Here is a 25,080-nt window from a genome sequence, read left to right on the forward strand (position 1 = left end):
GAGTTTTTTGTCTTCTGAAATTTCTTGGAAAGATATTTTTGCGGTGTTTTGTCAGCAGAACAATCTAAAAACACATTAAATAACAGTACAACCCACTGAAGAGATGAATGTCTGTCTCTCACAGCCTCGCTTTCATTCAAAGATGGCGCTGCTGTGAATTAGGTCTACTGTGAATGATTCACTGGTGAACATTATTAAAAAAAAGTATAATTTGTCTTAATAATCTTTATTTTTGAACTCGCTTTGCCTCTGAAATTACTCTTTTTCTGTTGACGTCACATAACGTTAACCACTAGCCAAATAACTATTTTATATTATAGTTTTATCTTCATTCTGGAATGGAAATGCCCGCTTTTTATGATCCAATTAATTTCCGATGGATAAATTCAAATGCCATCCTAAATTTTTTCTTGTTAAATATTTTATTTTAGTCAGATATATATCATATTACAGAAGTGAAATGAGTTTCGTTGGGGGTTTTACAAACAGCATATGTTGATTTGCTTATGATTTGTATAAAATAATTTGATTTGAATTGAATTTTTCAAACTGAATGCGAAGAAACAAGAATTTTTTTGAATATTCAAATTTAATGTACTGTGAAATCAAACATTCTGAAGCAAAATTGCATTTAAGTTTGCATTAATCACACTGAAAAAATAACCTTTTTAATCAATACTTTTGTCTTGTTTTCCACTAGAATAGTCTTAACACCTTTAAAGCAGTGGTAAATTTACATGAGAAGCAAAGCAGCATAAGATATTATGAATTAACTTTATTTTTCTTATCCCATTTACAAATTATTAATATTATAAAGCATAAATCTCTCTAAATTTAGTGTGGGTGTGCTTAAAAGGAAGAAAAAAAATGCCAGTGGGGTAAGAGAAATGCAGTTCATGAATTTAGAACGAGTTGTTTTTTATTACCTGAAAACCAAATTTACTGCGACATGCTTGAAATTTGGCATCGAGCATTCATGGAACTATATCTAGACATCAAGGAATTCTATCTGACCAAAATGTGCTCGTGTCACATGAGGACTCGTTCTGACTAACCTCTATGATAGGGTTCTGTGTGCCACATGGTGAATATAGAGAAATCCAACTTCTCAGAAAGAACTCCCTAGAATGGAACAGAGTGGATATAAAGCAGAGCCGAGACTTACTATCTTTGTATTTCTGCATTTTCATCAAGCTGGCATTCGTACAATGACCCGATCAATCCAATTCACTTCCAAACTACACACACATATGCAATCATTTGAACTCGGTCTCGTGTTTGTCCTCTCCACAGAAAGTCATCTGGCCTTGAAATCATATAGTGATACGTCAGCCACCAAGCAAACACACATACACACACACACACACACACACACACATGCATATCAATCACCAGGGAATGTAAACCAAGCTTTGCTGAGCACTTTAATCATGTACTACTGAACTTTGTCCCAGTATTTAGTAGGAGATCTTGGTCCCTTTAATTCAGTGACGTGTATCTCATGGATACTTGGATTTTACTTGGTAAAACCTTTAAATATATATTACCTATATGTGTATATTCTGACCTGAGGCAAAACAGATTGAGTCATAAACATACTTCACATTCTGCTCTCCACCATCTTTATTTTGCCATCACCTTTATTTGAATAAATTTGAATAAATTTGAATAATCCCCTGTAGGCAAATTGTTCTGTATCTTGTCACATTCCTGTGTGCTGAAGAGCTTATCATGTTTTTATGATCTCTGCAGGTGTAGGAACAAGCTGAAGAAACTGAGAAATGCATGCCTGCAGTGATCCTGAAAATGTCCATGATCCAGTGTTTCCCACTGGAATGAATATACAGGTGAATAGCATGCTTTAAGAAATTAGAATTAAAAGAAAGAAAGAAGTGTTCAGCCTTACTTTACAAGTTTCATGACAATTATGGACATTTCACCCCCAATTTCCATTACTGTAATTCATCTGGAGTTTTTTTTAACAACTTCCATTATTCAAACGTCATCATGCTTTGCAGTAAGGTGCGTGGGGGCTGAAAACACACTTTTGAGACCACTGAAGTGCATCTAACCACCTGCCTGTAGTGAGACATTTGCACCTTTGCAGTTTAGTCATATCACTCTTGAAAGCCACCCCCCCCCCCCCTTCTTTTTTTTTTTTACCCGTTTCTCCATAGGTGAAACAAAGAAAAGCCCCCTCGGCCTGAGAGAATAACAGAGGGATGGAATGAGAAAGAGTGAGTGAAAGAGAGTGAGTCATGAGTGCAGCTTTGAACAACAAGGGGAAATCCTCCTATTGAGAGGCATGCGCTGTGGAAACACTCATCACTCATAGAGGTAACGGAACCGGAGGCCATGCACAAACCAAAACCTTTAGCCATTTATCTGGAGAACGTCGTCTTGACGCCGGTAGCAATTTTAACAGAAAACGCAAACGGCGTTTCCTGAACATTTAAAGATGCTAAAAGGCTTTTTGATGTTTTTTTTTAGAAAGTTAAAGATTTGACCGCCTACAAAGTGCATGAACATAATCCTGATCGTTATGCATGTTCTTGTAAAATGTGACTCGAGTTCTTCTTTGAGCGATTCAAATTTGTGGTTGTTCACACTGAAATACTTGAAGCGCATCAAGAAATCAGCAAGGCCCACACAATGTAGTTATTTAGGGAAATTTCACATGAATGTCATATGTAGGTATTCACCCCGTACTTTCTGTTGTAGCGCTTGAGCTAGCACTTTACTCACAGGAAACTCAGGGGAAGCTCCCCATCTGGGTTTAACATAAAAGAAAAGGAACGTTTCCTGACGCTTACCATTGTTTCTTTCACGTCTGTCTCATTTGCATGATTTCCACCCTGATGTTAAAATCAGTGTTTATAGGCCCAAAGAGTTACAATTACATAATATAATTTGATTTATTCTGCTTCAACAGAAGTCAACAGGAAGTACATGTTTTTGAATGGTTTTATTTGGTCATTATGAGAGCACTAATTTAATTAATTTGAGTTAATTGAGTTTGTCAAATCTCATATTTATACTGGGTGCAGAGAATACAAACTCCATGGACCTATTTTCTAGGAAAAGTGTATGCAGAGTGGGAATAAAATGTTGCAGAAACAAATATGTTTTATTTCAATTGTAGATAAAATCACAAAAACCTGCAGTATATGATGATTTCATGTATCATGTATTTCATGAGCATTTTTAAAAAAGTAAATATTTAGTGATCATGAAAATATACAATAAAATGTGACTCGTAGTCTTTCAGCATAGTATAATAATTTAGGAGGTAATTTAAGGATGCTTACATCCTGTGCAGAAATTATGAAATGATGTTAATTAACAGATCTCTGTTAATCTGATGTTGCATTGGCTGAAAACAGGACGAAGCTCATTTGAAATTAGCTATATTATGATCAAAATATCCATTTATTTTCCCATTGTATCCAACGCATGTCTGAATGCTATTGCATTAGGTAACAAAATATGAAATCAAATAGCCTTTTTGAAAGAAAGATAGTGCAAGCAAAACATTAATGTTATTTAAGTGTCCAAATTAGCATCCAAATGCTTTTTGGGTCAGTATATGCACAAGTACGATTTTGCAATACATTATTGTTGTTTTTAACCTACAGCGTTTCTTTCTTATTGCAGCTTTAAGGCCCGTTCACACCAAGGACTATAACAACAACAATAAAGATATAGTTCTAAAAATTGTTCTAAATATAAAAGAATAGCAGAGTCCACACCACAACAATAACGATGGCACGGAGAAATTATATCGTTGGAATCATTTTCAGAACGATTTTTTCCTGATGAACGATAAAGACATTGACAGCCAATCAGAATCAATCCTACTTTCAGAGCTCGAGCATTTAAAGTGGCAGACGAAAAAAATCAGCACTTGCTTAGAATAAACAGACCGATACCGTCCGTTGGTGTGGATGCAAATATAGTTGTGGTTATAGTTATCGTTCTTGGTGTAGTGGAGCGGCTAAGTGCTTATGTTTGGCAGAATCGTTCAGTTTATGATACAAGCGTGAAAATTGGCATGAGCAGTCTCCATGGGTCACTTGACAAGAAAATTGTCCGAGCCACTTGAAATTTCAAGATGGCGGCCATTTTTCAAGATGGCCGACACATTAGTGGAGCAGTTAAGTGATATAGTGGTTTATTTGGTGATACAAGCATGAAAATTGGCATGAGCAGTCTCTGTGGGTCACTTGTTACCTTGTCGTGGTAAGGGAGCTTGTGTACCTCAATGAACCCTGAGAGCTATGCCGGTGGGAGGCAACTCCTGACAGGCTTTACCAAACTGGACAGGTCATGGGTGAGGAGTCAGACAAAACACAGTCAAACTACCTCTCTTGACAGAGTCTTTTGAGGAACCCAATACATTTCTATGAGAAAATGTATCATTTAAAGATCCACATGGCGGGCGGCAGTAATCCTGAAAAATTGCCGCCATCTTGAAATTTTATGTTGCTGTGGGCGGTTTCTTGTCAAATGACCCTTTGAGACAGCTCATGGCAATTTTCATGCTTGTATCACCAAGTAAATGATTTCTTAAGCCTAATTGCTCCACTGGTGGTGGCCATCTTGAAAAATGGCCACCATCTTGAAATTTCAAGTAGCTGTGGGTGGCTTATTGTCTAGTGACCATCAGAGACTGCTCATGCCAATTTTCATGCTTGTATCACCAAATAAACCACTATATCACTTAACTGCTCCACTAAGGTGTCGGCCATCGGCCATTTTGAAAAATCTTGAAATTTCAAGTGGCTCGGACAATTTTCTTGTCAAGTGACCCATGGAGACTGCTCATGCCAATTTTCACGCTTGTATCATAAACTGAACGATTATATCACTTAGCCGCTCCACTAGTGTACGATACACAGTAATTACACAGTAATACCATGGTCATTGAACCAGGTTTTGGTTCTTTTGGCAGTGTGGGCAGGTGCAAATCCTGCTGGAAAATGAAGGAAGCATGAAGTGCTCTGAAAATGTCCTGGTAGACGGCTGCATTGAGTGGACAGCACAGTGGACCAACACCAGCCGATGACATGGCTCCCCAAACCAACACAGACTGTGGAAACTTCACACTGGACTTCAAGCATCTTGGATTGTGTGCCTCTCCATTCTTCCTCCAGACTCTGGGACCTTGGTTTCCAAATGAGATGCAAAATTTGCTCTCATCAGAAAAGAGGACTTTGGTCCACTGTGCTTTATTAAATCCAGAGTCAACGCAGCCGTCTACCAGGACATTTTCAGAGCACTTCATGCTTCCTTCATTTTCCAGCAGGATTTGCACCTGCCCACACTGCCAAAAGAACCAAAACCTGGTATTACTGTGTAATTACTGTGTGATTTCATGTAATATTCTAATTTTCTGGGATTTTGATTTCGTGGGTTTCATAAGCTGGAAGACATAATCATCAAAATTATAACAAATAAAGGCTTGAAATATCTCACTTTGCATGTAATGAGTCTATATAATATATTAGTTTCACCTGTTAAGTTGAATTCTTGAAATCAACTTTTTGATGATATTCTAATTTTATGACCAGCACCTGTAGTTATGGTTATAGTTATCGTTCTTGGTGTGAACAGGGCTTTATGTTTTCATCTTCTCTCTATAAAACAGATACATTTTTACATTGATTTTAACTTGTTAGATGTTTTTTAACAGTACAGTATAAAACTTTAAGCTGAAACGACACATATAGAACCCTTTGACTTTTAAATGTGTCCATTTAATGTGTTGACAAAGCTCTTGTGAATCCATAAAGTTGCTCCAACAGTAAACAAATGATGCTACATATTTATAGACTGAGGTGTCAAGTGTGAAATCTTAGCGGATGTCTTAACACAATGAGGTCAAGAACAGGTGGGTTAAAGGGTATATTATGGGAATGGCTTACTTTTACATCCTGATGACTGTTTGGTTGAAATCAGAAGATTATGAGTAATCAACCACCTGAATCTCCCACCCTTTTACCAGAAGAGTTCAAAGAGATCGGGTTCCTGTGTGTGTGTGTGTGTGTGTGTGCGCACTGAGTGTGTTATGATCTACCATCAGTCCAATCATCTAACCAAGTCTGACTGTCTTCACAGTTGATTGTGCATGACAAGAACATCCAACTAACTAATAATATCAATCACCACCAGTAAGACTGGTATGAAAATGAATGATCTGTGAAGCTCTGAGACTTTCAATGAGCCCATTAATGGTGTTGTGGTGTCTTATGATTCCTGTGCTTCTGCACTTACTGTATCGGTCAGATCATGCTGAAGGTAGAGATGAGTTGTCAGACACCAACACACGTACAAGGGGAAGCCCCCTTGCAAAAACAAGACTTATCATCTGACATACATGACAGAAATGGAAGTTTTCGGCTCAAAAACACCCACCCATGAGGCCCAAGCCAAATTTAGAGCTCATTTCTGAAAAAATGAATCTTTTTAAAGGGGCGTCATGTATTCTCTCTCTCTCTCTCTCTCTCTCTCTCTCTCTCTCTCTCTCTCTCTATAGTACCGGTAGTATCATTGGTCATACTTAAGGTTAGGGATTTAAACAAATCCTAAGTATTAATATAATAAAGGTATTAACTCGTCCCACAATGCGCAATAAAACGACCAAACAAATATGATAGACTTGCAATGCAGAGTCATATTGGGACCTTAGATCTTTTGTCTTGGTAAGCAGCCATGTAGAACACCCTAGCAACACCATGGCAACCACCCAGAGCACCCTAGTAACAACACAACAGCCTGGCGTCATGACTAAGTTTTACACAGGCAAACTACTTTTGTGTGTGTTAAACAATCACAGCTCATGAATTATGTGAGTTTTGCGTAAAACTATGTACAGATCTGCATGGCAATGGTCTTACTGATGTAAATGGTTTTAACCGTACCTATATTATTGCAAAGTAATAGTGATGGAATGGTTAGGAGATGTTACTATTTTCATCTAAACTGCCTTTTTTTGGTCTCCCAGATTTCACAGAGCTTTTCTCAAGGCTTCTATCTTCAGGCTTGTTGGCTAGTCACAGACCACACATGCTGGAGAACGCTAAATTACAGCGAAACAAGGGCAGAGCTTCTTGTGTAAGCAGTTTTTCCTTGAGGTAATTAAAAATGTCACATATGGGCTTCATTATATAGCCATAGTTTCCTGATGAGAGGAATGCATTTACAGCAAAATAAAAAAAAGCATGCAAGTTGGAATTTGATGCTTTTTTTTAGGTCCTTTTTTAAGCTCCTGACACTGACAGCTCCACTTTCACAGTACAGAGAACCTCTGAAATTCTGATAAGCTACTGCTTTTGTGGCCGGCCAAAGAAATAAAGTCATATTACAGCATGAAGGTGAGTACATTATGACAGAATGTTTTACTTTAGAATGAACTATTCTTTTAAAGTAAGCTAAATAAGATTTAATCATATTCAGTCTATATTCCCGGAGTGAAACACAGACTTGGGTCTAGATTCTCTGACCCCTCCAGTCTCTGAGTGGTTGTTATTTTCCATTTGTGTCTTCATGAACAGTATGTACAGTATGTCTCTGTACTTCTATGAATTTTCCTGGAGTGTGGTCCACGTGTGTGGGATCACCCCTTCCGTCTGGTAGGCTGGGATGAGGGGCTTTTCTCCGCCCCCTGTGTTCAGCCCCTCAGTGTCCACATGAGCACATACTGTACATACAGAAGGTTGCCTCTTCGGCTTAACCAGAGAGAGTTGAGTTTCTAGGAAAAGCCTCACAGAGCATCTCCATTCTAGCCAATGTTTAACAGGTGCCATTGCTGAACAAAAACAACACTGAGGAACTCATTGACTCCAGCTCACTGTGCTTTCTAAACTGTTTGATCCAAACTTTGTGTTTTAGAAACAAAGGAGAGGAGATGGAATGGCCGTCTAGTCTCTTGAATTTAATGTTATTTATGTATTTAATTCACTTTTATATTATTTTATTTGTAATTATTTATGAATCTTTTTTTAATTTTTTTATTATGTATTCCTATTTTGGTTTTCTTATTAAAGGCACACTATGTAAGATTTTTTGGATTAAAATATGCAAAAACCACTAGAACAATGTTATATATTTTGTTGATTTGTGTACTTACACTATCCCAAATGATTCTAAGAATGTACATCCAGGGAAATTAGCAGTTTTAACCAGGACACGAATCGTATTTTGTAGAAACCATGGAAATACCAAAGACGCTTTAAAATATGATGTGTTTTATTAGACAGGTGAGCAACTGTTTGGATACATTAATCGACAGAAAATGAATCATTGTTATACAGCTCAACACGGTTAGTCTTTTTTGTTTAAATCTTGTTTTCTTGATTTACCGCGAGTACCATATTTACCATGCCTAATATCGATCTAGCTCACTGCAGTGTGCAACAAGTGTCACTTCAGTTTATTTTTTTAACTAATATTTCACTTAAGTACTTTTACTTAAAAAAGTCACAAAAAAAAGTTAATCTGGTGGGTTAAAAAAAAAACCCTATTGAAAAGGGAACCCGAGACATATCTAGTAGGAGGCAATTTTTTTACACAATGATGCCGTTTTTGGGGCCTGAAAGTGCTAACCTTTGAAAATAGGTTTCAAAGTTGCACGTTTTTGAAACCGATACCGTTAGCGTCTCAATTGTAAATTTGTGTACACGGTGACATCATGCGCATGCATATTAAGTGTTTAGTCTATAGGCGTAGTGTTTCTTCACAAAGTGACTACTGGCCTGGCATGAATAATGCATTGTTTTTAGTCGATCGTTTTGACAACGTTGTCGTCTGTAAGCAAAAGGAAAAACTTTTCCGTTTTTAGAACATCATTGACCTGTAAATGCACCCTTAGCCTGCAAATTATGCTTTTCGTGCAAGTTTTACCTACACACATGCACTAGCATTATGTAACGGCACGTTCTCACAGTTGTTCAGTTGGTGTCTTGAAGAAGTGTAGATATGTCCCTGAGGTGGCGTGCAGAACTGAGATTACATTGACTGCGTTGACATGCAGTTATAATTAGTTTCAAACAGCAACTGCTCTTGAATTCTTTCACACACTTTCTCTTTTCCTCTTTCTCCCCTCATACACCTTGACCCTCCGTAGCGTTCTTGGGGGAAGGGATTAAAGCTTGAGAAGGGGGTTGGAAGGGGCAGAACAATTACCCTGTCGAGGCGTTGGGCCAGACCCCTGCAGGTAGAGCTGACAGGCCGAGACCTCAGGCTGTCATGAGCTATTAGCTAGGCAGAGACGGCCAGAGAACACACACACAGATGGATGAACTAAACAAAGAATAGGTTTTTTTTTTTTTGGTCTATAGCTATGTTCAGCATCCTACTTGTACTTATTTTCTACATTCTGCATGCCAGGCTGTACAGCAATATCCATAAATGCAATGCACTCTTCCTTTTCAACTTGACAAATATGATATCAGCTGCAATGGTTTTGTTTTTAAGCACACACTATGTACTATGAATGTGGAAAATGCCTCCGTTAAAGAATGACCTACCTTTGAACAAATATACTGGGTGTGTGTCAACAGAATGATGCAAAGCAGTAAAATCATGTGCAACTATTGCACACACACAAACACACGTGGACCGTAACAACTTCCCATGATAGTGAGCGGAAAAACATGATGCTTTGCATTTTTTTTTCATTGCACTTGTTTTACTATGTGAGAACACATACACTACAAACAGCATCTTTCCCCCCTCTGTCACACCTTCTCTTTACTTCTCTTTTCTTCTCTTTGCTGTACGTTTCTTGGCTTCTTCCTCTTTCTAAATTCCTAATTCTGAAATCTAATGTACAAAAACAATAAATCTCACAGGTTTACAGGTTTGTCTTTTGTTCATTTTCTTCTCTCACTGTGCTCATTAACCTGTTTTACCCGCAGAAGAGTTTCACTCAGAGGAATAAAAGGAAAGAATGCTGTCGCAGTAATTTGACCAATAAACCATCAATGAACTATTTAAGCCTGTGGGCAACTAAAGAGGATTTTGCCACTTTTTTGTCTACCTGTAACCTTAAACATGCAGACAACCTTTATTAATTATTATATTTATATATACTATACTTATACTGTAGTATGGTTTTCTTATTTTTAAGTAGAACCCATAGGGCAAAATAGAAATCTTGCTTGAGGAAATATATTTTTTAATTAATTTTGTTCAAACCTTCAAATGCCAAAATATATTTAAAAATTTACTTAAAGGGGCAAGACAATATACATTTCCAGTCTTAAAATACATTTTAAATAAAAATCAAAATGTACTTTTATATATTGATAGATTTGAAAATATATAAAAATAGGCAAAAATATAAATAAGAATAAATATTAAATAATTATAAAAATATATTTATGTATATATTTATTGTATACTATATTATTATTATTATTATTATTAAATCTGTTATATATTTTGAAATCTAAAATTATACTATATTCTATATATATATAAATAAATAAATAAGAAAACTTAAATGAATTAAGTTTTTAAAACTTTTTTAAAAAGGATTAAGGCCTGAGGATTAAGTCATGTGAAACCGTACATATGATTTTTTTTAACCCATGTTGGATTTTTTTGTTTATGTTTTTTACCCCACTGGCAAATAGTTGTTTTTCTATTTTAAACTTGACTTTTTTTTCACATGTATGCTTAAAACAAGATTGTATATGTGCCCTAACCTCTGCATGTGTATGTACATGTGCTGCAGGACATTCTTGAGATGACAGACAGGCACACCTACAGGAGCTCGGGGGGTGAAGCCCCCCACGGCGAAGGAAACGGCCCGAGGAAAGGCCTCATGCTGAAGGGAGAGGGGCCCGGTGGCTCCTTTAACAATGGAAGTTCTTGGAAGATTCTTGGAAGGTCTTGCGATTTACGATTCATCTTTTTTCATAATATGCAGCATGAACGGCACTTTACTCCCAGCCCACTGTGAAACATGGAGCAGTTTCTCAAAGAATGAGATGTTTTGCGTGCGATACCCGTGTGACCCAACTGACTGAACAGAATTTTGGCGCCCTCAGAATATTAAAAGAAATATATTGTGTAAAGCAGCTAACATGTCAACACAAGCTTTTATCATCCCTTTGTAAGTAGAAGCCTTTATGTGGAATAATCTTTCCGACACAATTTGACACACTTGGAGCAATCCACATAAATTCCATTAATGTTTAAAGACACCCTATCTGCTTCTACGCCTAATTACCCTGGCACTCCTCTCACTGTGACTGGACTCTCATTATGCTCCGAGGGCATGAAGAAAAGGAGGTTTAACATCCACAAAAGAAAGAGCCTTCTTATGTCCAGGAAAGTGGATAAACAATGACCTTTAACCTTTGGTGGATTAGGCTTCATTAGGGGGTGACCCTAAACCTCTGTTCACCCGTACGCTCATCTATCTGGGATTAGTGATCTCTGACCAGTAGGTCTATGGGCATTTAAAAGCAAATAGTGCTGGTAAACAATTTAACTTCATCTACATCATTCATATAATACTTATGGTTTCTTGTTATTTTCATTCCACTCAGTCTAGATAAGTTGGCTAGTTAGTTGTGTACATCATTATGCAGAAAATGATAATGAAATACAGGAATAAATGTTTCTATGTACATAAAAATACATTTTTATTCCATCAGTTGTCCCAAAACAAGGCAAAGAATGACAGGGATTTGAGATCCATTGAGTGCAAATCATTATGCACTTAAATTAGGATTAAGATAAAGCCACTTTGTTTCAAAATTGCTGTTAATTCTTTGAAAAGGTTCATCTTTGCCACAACGAGTTGATAAGATTATCAGTCAATAGTTTATGTTCTATCTTGGCTATTTTCTATGAAAAATAATAATAATAATAATCTATGGCAAGTTTCTATGTATTGCTACTTTGACTACATGTTAATCAGTAAAACACTAGTGAACAGTCCCTATCTTAACCATCTAGAAGATAATTTGCATGGCAATCACGGCATGTATTCTTGAGGGACATAAAGTCATTTGTTTGACAGTATCATGTATATTTTATCAGTTGTATTGATGAAAGTGAAATAGTGTGCCATGTAGCAAGCCGTGTTGTGCTCCTTAAAATGCTGTTCTCAAGACAAAACATATTAATAATAGCAAATGGTTCACACCCATTGTTCTGTTGGTGTGTCTGACATAGAGGCAAAGAATATAAGATCATAAAGAAAGAGTAATGTTTGTTTCATGGGCATTGAGATGCAAAGAGCACCATAGCTGTGTTGAAGTCAACATGAAACAGTCTTTGAATGGCGTTTTACTTGAGCAGTGTGGTATATTTCAGGTAGATTTTTCTCAATGTGTTTTAATTGGATTGTAAAAAGCGATTTCTTTATGGCAGTTGGTTGGAAGGGAGGGTTTGGAAAAGTTGATAATTTTTTTATAAGATTACAAAAACGACAATTAACTGATGAATCATGCACAACAATGTGCATTAATAGGGTTAATTTTTACTTTGTTGTGTTCATGGTACTAATATTGCGAATTATATTTCCTAAGTTAAAGAGATTACTCACTTTTATGATGTTCCAAACCTGTAGGATTTCTTTCTTCTGCAGTAACACAAAAAAATGTCTTTATTCTGCAGTAACAAAATCAGTATAAAATGTCTTCAAAATATCTTTTGTGTTCTGCAGAAGAAAGTCAAACAACATTTGGAACAACATTGGGGTGAGTATTTATGGGTGAACTATCCCTTAAAAGGCAGGAATACACTACACGACTTTTTAAATCAGAACAGATTTTAAAACACTGACTTTGTAAGTGGTTACAGAGAAAAATGGGCATTATACTAAATAGTCTCGCATAGCCAGACCTTCAGACTGATGGTAGAAGGTCTGGACTCCATAGCAGCTTTCATTGGCCCAGGATCGCCCAGAGGCCGTTTGACTGACATGTAAAGCAACCAATCACAGTTCATTTTGTTCCGCATCATGTTTAGGGGAGAGAAAATGCAACGTCGATGTCCCTACAATAATAGACCGGTGTGTAAAACTCTTGGACGTATTTTAAAGAGCCACGAACTTTACGTACTTCACATACTTTCGAAAATCCAGCGTTTAGTTGATCCTGATAAGCGCACATTGTCACAGTTGTAAACATGATGGCGTTCTTCTTCCATGAGGGGGTTTGCCCTCCGAAACACTTTCGAGACAGATTTAAATCCGATCACAAAAATCACTTCATGAGGTGGTTTGAGACGCATTCCAGACGAAACTGGACAAGTGTAAATGCATCTGGTTGTTAGCCAGATATGTAAATTTTACTTTTCCCAAAATGGGAAAAAATAAATGCGTGAGAGCGAGTTATAGGCAGATATGACCGTGCTACAGCAACACACATCGAAGATGAGTAGAAGATGAGTTGCTGAGTATCTCTTCAGCAAGCAACGCAAACTGCACGCAAATGAAACAAAGTTTGCTGTTGCATCCTGAAGCTCAACACACAGTCATCTTTATTAAAAGTAGTGAGAATAAAATTTGCATATAGGAGGGGAATCTAAGATCAAATTTATATTTGTTTTGGTGGAGACACATTTATGTGGCCAAGTGTAAATGGAAGAGTTTTAACAAATCCCATAGCTATCCGATCAGTAAAAAACGTGACTCAGCTCAAAATATCAAAAATGTTTGATTTCCCCCGACCGAATGGGATCCGAATGAGGCCGTGCTGATCATTCACTACTCGATTTTCTGTGAAATCGGTCAACTCTGACTGCTCAAAATCTGCAGACTGGCTCTGACTTTCAGCAACTATAAATCTGGGAAAATCTGGGCAGAGGTTGTGTAGTGTATTCAAACCTTAAGTAAACCATTACAATTAACTTAACGCTCAAAATAATGAATTGGTTTGAGTAGGACAAACTTAAATTAAACTAATTAGTTCAGTCAAATGAACTTTTATGAGTATTTAGCACTTTCAAGTTCACAGAACTGATATATTTTAAGTAAACTGAACTGTGTCATTGTTTTGAGTTTTATGAAATGATTTCTTTTAATTTGAAACTGGGCTGGGATTTCTATTTCCCAGCATGATTTGCCCATAGCACTCAAAAGGGAGAGTAAATGTTGAAATTTAGTGTAATATAATGTGGGGTTTTAAGATTAATGTTAAGTGGGAGATTTAGTAGTTATTTAATGTTTTGCTATGCTAATTTAGAATAATTTTTGTTAATGTTGATTTTAGGAGAGTGGTGCATGCAGCTTGGTTTGAGAGCAAGTATGTCTATTGTTAGCATATTAGCATTTATTGAACTAGTTTGTTATAACCAGCTACGTTTATAATAAGTGAAATGTATGGATTAATGTACTCAAACATTAAAATGTAAAATGTATGAGTACAAAATAAAAATCTGCAAGTTCTGCTTGCTTAAACTTTGAATTTCTTAACTTAAATATTTTGAGGCAACTGATTGCCTTAAATGTATTGAGTTTTGCCAACTTATTCAGGTTTACAGTGAATGGCCACTTAAAGACACTCTATTAAAAACTCCATTTGAAGACTGTGGTGTTTTGTAATGCCGGTTGTGAGCGCTGGGAAGATGTGCTTTGGAATTGACCAACTTTAGCCCTGTGGCTTGTGCGTGTTGTGTCTTCATAAATCAAGGGCTGAACACACACATGCATGCATTGATCTCAAACTGTCCCCCAAATACTTTCCCAGCTCCACACGTTCATCCAGGACTGTCCCCTTCCCACATACCCCACAGGGTGTATCCCAGCCTCAATCAGATCTCACACCTGTCCTTGTCTACTTCTCTGAAAAGCCTCACGTGTCAGCATAGCGTGTGGATCTCACTGGCTATTTGGCATTTTTGTGCCGAACCCTCGAGTGCTTTAGAAACTGCTACCTCTCCAAAAGTCATTTTTCAGAAAACAGCCAGCAGTCATTCATGTCTCAAAATCGAATTTATGTGTCAATCACTTAATTCATTCCTGTGGCTCATTGCTGAAAATAACTCTGGGTCAATTGTGCATGTAAAATGCTTTCATAAATCAGATTTTAGCCCATGCATTATATTTTTACATATATTGCATATATAATTTTTTTCTCTCTTTTTTTTTTTTTTCAAAGAAAAATGGGTTTTAAGAACATTTTGCTAATGTAGGTTATTAAAACAAAGTCCATTTTTAAAAATGTTTTGTTGGTTATGCGAACATTATGAAAGCGTTCCATTTTATCATTCTGCAAACATTATGGAATGTTCCTTTTGAATGTTCTTTGAACATTCTGAAACAAGTATTAACATTTAAAAAACGTTAGACGAACATCCCACTAAAATGTTTCAGGAAAAAAAAAAACATTCCATGAACAAAGTATAAATGATGTTTTTGTGCTAACGTTTTGAGAACATTCTTAAAGACCAGATAGCTTGGAACAAACATTCTATTAACGTTCCTGGAAGAATGTTTGCTTTTAACTTTGAGAGAGCCTTGCCAGAATATTAGTCAAAGTTCTGTTAGCTGGGATGCTTTTACTGAATGATTTCTTTGGCATGAATTATTCTAATGAATGAATGTGTGACCTTTATGGTCATCGGCTCTTAAATCTGCTTTCATGTCTTAATGACAGTAGGAAGGCAGTGAAACGTCCCAGCGCAAACATGGCTCCCGTCTCTTGTCACCTTCCTGCGAGGGAACATATGGCCAGAGACACTTTAGTGTGATGAAAGCAAACACAACAGGGACAATCCACATCAGACCAACAGACTGAAGCCCAAACGCTGATAAAAACCATGAACAACAAGAAAAAGACAAAAATGTCACGCAGTGACAGATGCATATCTTACGGGTTTGTTACAAATCATGTTTTGTTTGATGTGTTTCAGCCATAATGGAAGTTATGCATTAAATTACAAAGAATTTTAAAGTGGATTCCGAGCTCTTGAACGAACCCAATAAAAAAGAACTACTGAAATTACTTTCCCCAAAGCCTCCTAAGGATGACTCCTCTGGTCATGTATTTACTGGATGGGCGGAAGCACCAGTTTTCAAAGAGAGATGGTTGTATTGCTAAAGTGAACAGATTTTTATCTCTCTTCTTGTCTTTGTCTTTTTCTATCATTTATGATCAGACCTGAGGTGATTCCCTGTGTTCTTGCAGGGTTCTGGTGTAAAGAGGAGCTTTAGAAACTCTCTGGAATCCTTGTCAGGATGTTTTGTTCTTCGCTGCTGAACAGCCCCGGGACACGAGATTAACGTGCACTGACGTGTGTCTTCAACCCTTCTACAGATGTTGCAACTTTCGATCTCAACGTTCACAACGTTCAGCATGTGAAATGTAATGGTTGATGAAAAAGATACTAAAACCACATTTTGAAATAGTTTTCATTATGAAATCTGTACAGTTTCAGCCAAAGTCCCTTGAGAAATAAAGAGACGATGCTGGAAGCGCTTTCAGAACGGAAGAGGGTCTTTTGGAAGAGGGTGTTTTTCGTAAGGGTCTCGCTTTAACCAGCTTGGTCCCTTTAGCACCTCTCCGTCTACAACTTCAGAATGTTTCAGGGGCCAGTGGTCTAGTCTAGATGACAGAGCATTTGCATGTTTAAAGGCTGAATGCACCCTCGCTTTCATTCTTTCCTGAGCATCCATGACCCAACAGGTTTAAGCACAAAAGATGAAAGAGACTAAGTGATGGAGGTCTAAAACCCGTTCTGACACTTGTTGCAAAACTGTCAGTCCTTGACCTGGTCTTTTCTATCAGAAATACAATAAAAACAGTAATATTGTAAAATATGATTACAATTTAAAACAACTGTTTTCTATTTGAACATATTTTAAATGTAATTTATTCCAGTGACGCAAAGCTGAATTATCAGCATCGTTACTTCAATCTTCAGTGTCAATCATTCTAATATGCTGATTTGATGCTTAAGAAACATTTACACTTTATTTTAAGGTGTCATTGTTACAGTGTAATTATATATTTAAGTACTGAGTAATATTAAGCAACTACTTATGTACTTACTATAGGGTTAGGGTAGGATTAGGATTTGGTTGAGGGTTAATTGCATGTAATTATACATAATTTACTGTTATTACTATAGGACACTGTAAAATAAAGTGTTACCAACATTTCTTATTATTATCAATGTGGAACACAGTTGTGCAGCTTGTTTTGTGTGGAAACCTTTCTTTTTCAAGAACAGCATTTATTGGAAATATAAATCTTCTGTAACATGTCTTTGCTTTTGATCTATGTAATGCATGTTTGCTGATAAAAGTGATTTTATTAAAGACTTTTATTTAAAGAGATTTTTTTTTGCCAAGTTTTACCACAATTTTACCAAGACCAACAATGTATTTTTAGACATTTAATCATACAACTGTGCTACTCTTCAAGAGCCAATTAGGGCAGTAAGTCAAATATTTACCCAAAGTGTCACTGGCATCAAGTGTTTTTAAATGCTAGTTAAGAATATGACTCTCATATATACATTCAGATAATTGTAATGATTATGTAATGAGAAAAGACAGGCCCTCATAACTATAACACTTCAGAGGGCTGTGGTGGGAAAAGGGAGAATACATTAAACCAAATAATATGTTTTACTGAGCTAAAGTATATGGTTTATGCTTTATGATTCAGTTTACTTTAAAGCAAGGCTTGAGCATGTAGGTTCAGTTATGGGATTGAAGTTTATGTGGGCAAGTCAGTGCTACTGTATCAATATAACACTCCTACACTTTAATGTTTTATTGACCCGCTGCAATCAGGCCCTTTAGACTTCCAACAAAAGTCAATCCAGCCACCCCCTCACCTTGACCCCAATTCCACCATTCAAACATTCCTTCTTTTCTTTAAAGCTTTTAGTGTTGTGCAACTCTTTGTGTGTGTGCCTGTGAAGAAACCACACCTTCAGATCATTAAATCATGTTGTTTTGATGTGATTTTATGAATGGTGCCAATAAAAAGATCCAAACACAACGAGTCATCTTGCTCATTCTTTATTACTTTATAAAACAAAGTGCAGTTGAGGATGAACAGAACTTTTTTTTTTTTTTTTTTTTGCAAAACACCTGCAAATGAACCAAGAGAAAAAAGCCTAAATAATTTATGATACATAATTAACAGGAGGTATTTACATTTAAAAAAAAAAAAAAAAAGTTGCCATTATGAAGGCAATAAAATAGCCAGGTTTCTTCCTGGCAGAGGTAGATAAACAAAGAAACAGGAGGGAACATACAATAACCAACAAAGCAGACACGTGAAGTAAAAACAGAGTGAATGAACACCCTCCATAACTCCAGACCTCAACAATACGAGCTATGCATGAACACAAAATCCAATATAGTTTATCTTTCCAGTTTGAACATCACATTAAATGCAAACTTTAAGTCTATAAAAATTTAATCATATGCAAATTACATTCAACCCCTCATTTTTAACATCCTTTGGATCCAGCCCAAAACATTAGAAGAAATAATGTGTATGCCAAGAACAAATAGGTAGAATGTGTGAGGATCATCTAGGGCTCATTTCTTTTAAGGCTAACTATGCTTTTAACTGATTATGCATCCAACATACAGTCTATGAAACGGTTCATATTAAGACTCATGAACAAAATGACTTTTAACACAATGCAAAGTCACAACACTGAGAACGTTTCTTGCATTGACCATGCGTGTTTCAAAACAGCACTTCACGGTGACATAAAATCCACAATCTCCTAAGAGATACTGAGGTCTCCGCAGTCAGTCAAAAGTGTTACGGTCCTCAAACCAGCGGGGTCTTAGACGACTATCTAGCGGCCAAACATAGCGGCAACGTTCAGTCCCAGACGCTCACAGTCTCTTGAGCTTTTCCAGTCTGGCTTTCAGCTGTTCTTGTCGTTGTCTAAGTTTGTCTCTCTTCTGTGCAAGTCTCTGGTTCTCTGTTTCCAGATTTCTGATGCTTTCTTTCGCCCGCTTTAAAATCACCACCTTGGAAGCCTTGTCGTTACTGGACAGTTCGGGGACGTTGTCCCGTAGCTTAAGAAAGCAGTTCTTTAACTCGTTGCGCCTTTGCCTCTCCATCACGTTGTGTGTCCTCCGCCTCTCTTCTTCGTCCTCCGTGTCCACCGCCTGTCGGGAGGCCAGACTGCGAGAGCGTCCTGAACTCTGCGAGCTCCGGTGGGAGTCTCCGGACCCTCGGGAGCGTTTGGGAGGGGGGGAGGGCGGGGGAGGAGGAGAGGCGGGCCGCGGGGCGGCGTAGTTGTGCTGTTGCTGAATTTCAAAGTGACAGCGCTTGAGAGCAAGCTGCTGCTCACGCCGACTGTCCTCAAGCTGCTGCTGGTGTTGAGAACGTGTCAGTGTGCTCGACCTCCGGACGGTCACAACGTCAATCTCCTCCTCTGTGGAGCACAAACAGTTCAAATCACGTTAGTTCAAGTTTGATCCGTGTGGTTTCAATCTGGCAACAAACTTATAACACGCTCTCTTTTAACTTTAGGACACATGTGCATGCATCAGAAAATAAACAAACATTCTACATGAATCATAAGACTCACCAGAATCGCTTGTAGATGATTCTCCCCCAGTGGACAGTGAACCGTAATCAGACGTGGACTCGATCAGCTCCTGGCTGTCCAGCGGTAAGTCCTCGCTCTCCAGAGCCTGACAAGCGAGCGCCACATTGTGGCAATCCAGCGTAGAGCCGGCGATTTCGGCAAAAATCTCAGTGTCAATATCGGAGAGCAAGGGACTCGTGGAGAGCACCGCTGAGAGTTTATCCTCGATGTGTTTGCCTCCGTCGATGCGCCACAGTAAGTCCTCCGAGAGCGGGTCGTCCGCGGCAGACGCGGTGCCGGTAAAGTTCCAGTCCAGTTGGAGAAAGTCGCTATCCTCCATTAAAAGTTCAGATACCAACTCCAACTGGTCCACCGTGGACAAATTCTTCGCGAGGCCGGGTTTCATCGGAGGGGACTGGGGCGGCGTGGGGATAGCCTGCAAGTCCTTCATGAGACTCAGGCAAAACTCGTCGTCAAACAGCAGCGGCTCGGAGTCGCAGAGCCACTCGTGCGATGGAGAACAAGCCTGCAACATCTTGATGGAACCTGTCAGGAAAGCGCACGAGAAAAGAATCCTTTAGAAAGAGAAAAAGTTTGCATACAAAAGTCCACCCGGCTTTCTGCTACCGACGAACAGCGGCTTGTTTCTAAACGGCCTGCGAAGTGTTGTTCTCATGCACTGCCGATTGCAAAGTTTCCCGGCTCGCGCGTTCACTTTATTCGTGTTTACAATGTTGGCCCCGCCCAAATGGGCGGAGTTGCGGTCGGTCGTGCGTGATGTCACCGAACAGCTGGAAAGGTCCCGCACGAGTTTTATTCCAACCAAAATTTCTCACATTTAAAACAAAAAGTTAAATCATTCGGTTTGACTTTTAGAAAGCTAATAAACAAAAAAACATGTCGTAAATTAGTTGTAATTCATGTAAAACGATTTTCTCTGGCAATATTGTTGATAATACTAGTGTGACAAAAACCTCTATTTTGTATTCATGTGGCATTGAATAAAGTGTTTTAACTGAAAAAAGTTGCTATGTAGAAAAGAAAAAGAAAAAAAGAAAAAAAAGAAAAACCCTGCAGTTCTGAACGTAACTAATAAAATTCTTAACATACTTATATATATATATATATATATACTGTACAAAATGCAGGAAAAATTGACATGTGAGTGAATGACTGGACAATGAATGAAAAGACATGCAATTATGCCATGTGTAATCGCGTATTAAAGTAAACAACGGACCATATAAGTAAAGTCATATAAAGTATCTGCGAAGCATAAAAACAGTACTTTCCAACACACTTTTACTGATTTCTTGACGAGTAAAGCAGTTCCTGCGAAAGTATAAGAGAGAGATGTTCGCATTGTATAATCATATGGAGGAAGCCGGTAGACATGCAGGAAAAGAACACAAAGTCACGTCTTACCTTTTTTTCTAAACACTATGGCAAAAAAGGGAGCTTGACAAAGACGGTAAGTCTAAAAAAAAATTTGCAAAATTATTTTAAAAATAGTTGTAAAAACCGCAGAGCCTCCTTTGCGGCATGTCAGAGCCCACGCGGACAGAAGCTGGCAGTGGGTGTGGCGACGAATGGAGAGCATTTAATTTAAAGGGCGATGCACTCCGCAATTCCTCCGCGTTAGAAAACTCGCGCCAAAACTCTTTCAGCAAAAATTTGAATGAAAACTCTTATTGTGATGATGCCTAATTAAAGTCTGTAGCTTGATGTTTAATAAAATCCTGCACGCAAAAGCGGTTGAATAGCCGTGGTGTAATGAAGGGAATATACATCCAACCTAGTGCTCTGGCGGAGTGCGCGTGCACTCAATGAACCATGCAATTCCAAGAAAAAGAAGGGGGGTTGTAGCTCACACACGTGTGTGCGAGAGTGCGAGTTCACAAATGCCGGTCTGGTTTGATAGTAGAGTCTACTGTCTACAAAAAAAAAGAGAAAGAACGCCGCGATCACGTTGTGCTGTGGTCTGTTTTGGCGGGTAATATACGTACAAGGAAATACTGTTCTCAAACAGACACTCCTTACATACACAGTTACAACTGATCTCGCGCGACTTAAGGGATAGATATATGAACTTATATGTGACTGCAAAGCATATGAGGAAGATATAGGCGTTGGTTACATAACAAAAGAATCGCATCCGGCTCAACACGTGCAGGCTAAAGTCACCCCCTCTCAGGTGGCGGGAATGATTTATGAGTCTCCCGCGAATTCGACATATGGGCGGAATCCTGCATTCTTTATGACCACTGACTTCAGAATGCAACAAAGAGAAGATAATTCTCATACACGTTCATTGTAGTGAAGCATGCTATATTCCTTCTTAAACTATTTAAAATGATACATCATTTTTATGTATGCCGTTTTCATGACCTCATATTAAAGAGACAATATGGGGTATTTGCATTTTTAAAAACTCATTCGTCACATTAAGTGCAACATGGTTTTCAGGAAATTCCAAAACACTACGTATGAAAATGATCATGAATTAGCTATGTATTTACACCTAAATCTATAGGCCTATGCTAAACATTTTTTTGAAATGCAGTATATTTGATTCCTTTTGAGTTCAATGATAATCCAGGATAGCCTACACAAACTAACATTTAATAAATCACACTGCTCCTCGGTGAGTGAAATGGACAGAATTTAATGTATTTTGAAAGTCCTATAAATGTTGCCACCTAGAGGCCACTGAATGAGGCTAGTGTATCAAGACCTAGTGAACTCCAGACAGATGTACAGCATTACGGCACTGCTCAGTTTGCTTTCTTTCAGCAGATGCCCTGTATAACCTAACCTCTCTATATTTGAACCATGCTTTTAGTGTATCCTTCACACTTTGATCTAGAATGCATTTAATATTTGCATATATTCCACTAATGAAATGAGATGATTGCAATGCTCAGTAAATGTAACATTAGTAATAAGTGAGTGCATTGATCTCAACATAGCCAGGTGTGTGCATACGCCTACACAATTCAATCCTCTACCTCATCTCAAAATACATCTGACACAAAAGTTTTTTTTTTATGTTCACAGCTTTAGACTATAAATAATTCTGTACTTGTCAGATTTTTCAGGGATACACCCATAGAAAGTTTGTTGTTAGACCAGCTTTCATGCAGTTTATGGTGGCAATGTGTGGTTGTTAAACTCAATGGGAGGCATGTTGTAGTCCAAGACTGTTTAAATCTTGCATCACTCATTCATTTTGCTTCTAGCTATCTCTTAAATAGCTCCCATATGTAGTCCAGCCACATGTTTCAGACACGTGGACATGCCATTTAAATGGCTTGTGTTCATTCAATAAAGAATACCATTGTTTGGAACATTTGTTTGCCTCATCAGCAATACTTAAAGAAATGTTGCAATTTTAAAGCAGAAGCATTTACACAGTTCTTTTAAAGTTTTGTTTCACTTATCAGGACTGTATGAAAAGAGAACATTTTGAGACAGACGTACAAAGATAAGCATAAGGTGCGCAAAGACCATATTCACACGCTGTCATCTTGTAGTGCTGAATGAACCTGCTGAAATACACTCAACTTGGAGCTTGGAACAAAATGATTTAAATGGGTTAACAAGCAAAGTTCAGCGTCCCTTAGTAGAATACAGTTATATTTTTTCTGTATGGCTGCTTGAAATGTAAAAAAAGTTTTAATACTTAATAAATAATATCACTTTTAAAAAGCAAGTACACTCGAATGAAGTGGGGTACAATATATGAATCATCATGGATGACAAATGTGCTTGTGGCGAGGGGTTTTCTACAATAGATAATAATACACTTTCACATCCACACAGATCAAACCTGAAAAACTTGTAAACCTCTAAGGAAACCTTAAGAAAGAATCACATAAAGAAAGCATCATGCATGCCTTTTTAAACTGCTGTAAATTGACACAACCTTTGTTAGAAATTATATGCATTAATGTATATTTATTGTACACTATACTGATGTCATATGAATTTAATACATATTTTTATATGAGTTTACGTTTTAAATAACCTTAACGTTTTTGTTTTATTGCTTGTTGTTTGTCTTTAAAATATTTAAGCCTGGTTTCACAGACAAGCCTTAGATTAAGCCAGGATTAGACCTTAGTTCAATTACGACATTTAAGTGGCTTTTAAGAAAAAAACATTACTGGTGTGAATCTTGAGACAAAACAATGGCACTGACATATTTTAAGATATATCAGTGCAAGCTCCTTTTAGTTAAAACAGCTCCAACATGCATTTTAGGCTTAAGCATTGTCTGTGAAACCAGGCATTAATGTTATATGACCCTTTATATCACTTTTAGTATTTTAAGGTTATAAAATGTGCACTTATTGGTTGTGTAAAGAATGTTTTTGCCTCACTCTGCTTATAATATTTACATATTATTTTCATAGCAAATGCTTATACTCGCTTAATTTAGTCCTAATTTGTAAGTCGCTTTGGATAAAAGCGTCTGCTAAATGACTAAATGTAAATGTATACCGAAGAAAACAGAAAAACACGTTTGCACCAAAATGTAACTGGTTTTAAAATAGCAGCTGAATTCAGAATAGCACACTATTCTTACTATTTTCTCCATATAAAGATATGGCAGAAATAGTAAGATGCGTAGTAAGCCGTTCTGAATTCAGCCTTCTTGCTTCTTTTGACCTTTAACCTTGCTGATTCAGCTCATGTTAGCTTGAATAAGGACGGACAGCAGGTTCTCGTACCCAGTTCTACCACAAGATGTTGTAAGCGATGTTCACCATGGCATTTCGTGGTTTTGCTGCTCCCCCTGATAGTATTGTCATCTTCAGAGAGGGGTACCAAGACAGGAAGAGAAAGAAGATAAGAAGGAAGACACTACCTAACACTGTTCTCTGCAGGCAATCAAGCATTGCAACACAAGCGGCCACAGCTTTCCTTAGAAGCGCGTGTGGGGGGGATGTGTCGCCTGTAAACCGGTGATAGTAACTGTTTTGAGCTGTGAAAATGCTGCTCCACGGGGGTTCTGCTGGTGAGCATCATCCACTGATGCTGCAGCATATCTAGAGTCACAGACTGTAACTGATTCCTCACTGGAAAAGGTCAATTCACTGAAGCTGATATTTTATAGAATCCTCTTCCTCTGAGACTGTTACTCATTTACCTGCAGCTTCCTTCTTATCAGTTAACTTTCGCTTTCGGCATATAAGAAACTGGGAAGCATTTAAACAGGCTTCTAATGTGCAGAAGTGACATTGATCTCACAGGAAATAACTCAAACATTTCAGCAGATCACACAGGGCATATACATTTTTCTTTTTTTGTGTGCTGTTTTTCATTGCACTGATGCATGGAGTAGTTAGAATCATAAAAATAAATATATAAATATATATTTTTTATATTTACATGTTATTTTTATGATTTTAACTATTAGCAATATTTCCACAGCATTTATTTTCAGTCATATATTAATATCGGTCTATGTATTTATGCATTTGCAGATGCTTTTATCCACAGACACATTGCATTTAAGGTATACATTTGTCCATGCATTTCCGG

At 37.6% G+C, this 25,080-nt stretch overlaps 1 protein-coding gene and 1 long non-coding RNA gene across 3 annotated transcripts in view; one reads left to right on the top strand and one right to left on the bottom strand.

Moving 5' to 3' along the window:
* The window catches only part of LOC311091870, a 53,941-nt gene extending 36,069 nt beyond the window's left edge, over window positions 1-17,872 (top strand). For both annotated transcript variants that reach the window (XR_014608176.1, XR_014608177.1), the window contains 5 exons: window positions 1,753-1,847; window positions 2,178-2,337; window positions 7,004-7,133; window positions 7,252-7,373; window positions 10,739-17,872. This is a non-coding gene — a long non-coding RNA (uncharacterized lncRNA). The remainder of the gene's footprint in view (window positions 1-1,752; window positions 1,848-2,177; window positions 2,338-7,003; window positions 7,134-7,251; window positions 7,374-10,738) is intronic.
* Window positions 17,873-17,976: 104 nt separating this feature from the next.
* mych (myelocytomatosis oncogene homolog) lies at window positions 17,977-21,439 on the bottom strand. Its single transcript, XM_084127981.1, has 3 exons — window positions 20,959-21,439; window positions 19,534-20,079; window positions 17,977-19,377 (listed from the first exon to the last, which is right to left on the bottom strand). The coding sequence occupies exons 2-3, from the start codon at window positions 20,066-20,068 to the stop codon at window positions 18,830-18,832; spliced, it is 1,083 nt and encodes a 360-aa protein (XP_083984107.1). The 5' UTR covers window positions 20,069-20,079; window positions 20,959-21,439; the 3' UTR covers window positions 17,977-18,829.
* Between the last annotated feature and the right edge of the window lie 3,641 nt (window positions 21,440-25,080).

The sequence above is a fragment of the Abramis brama genome (genome assembly GCF_963993115.1).
Source record: "Abramis brama genome assembly, chromosome: 11".
Taxonomy (NCBI): Eukaryota; Metazoa; Chordata; class Actinopteri; order Cypriniformes; family Leuciscidae; genus Abramis; species Abramis brama.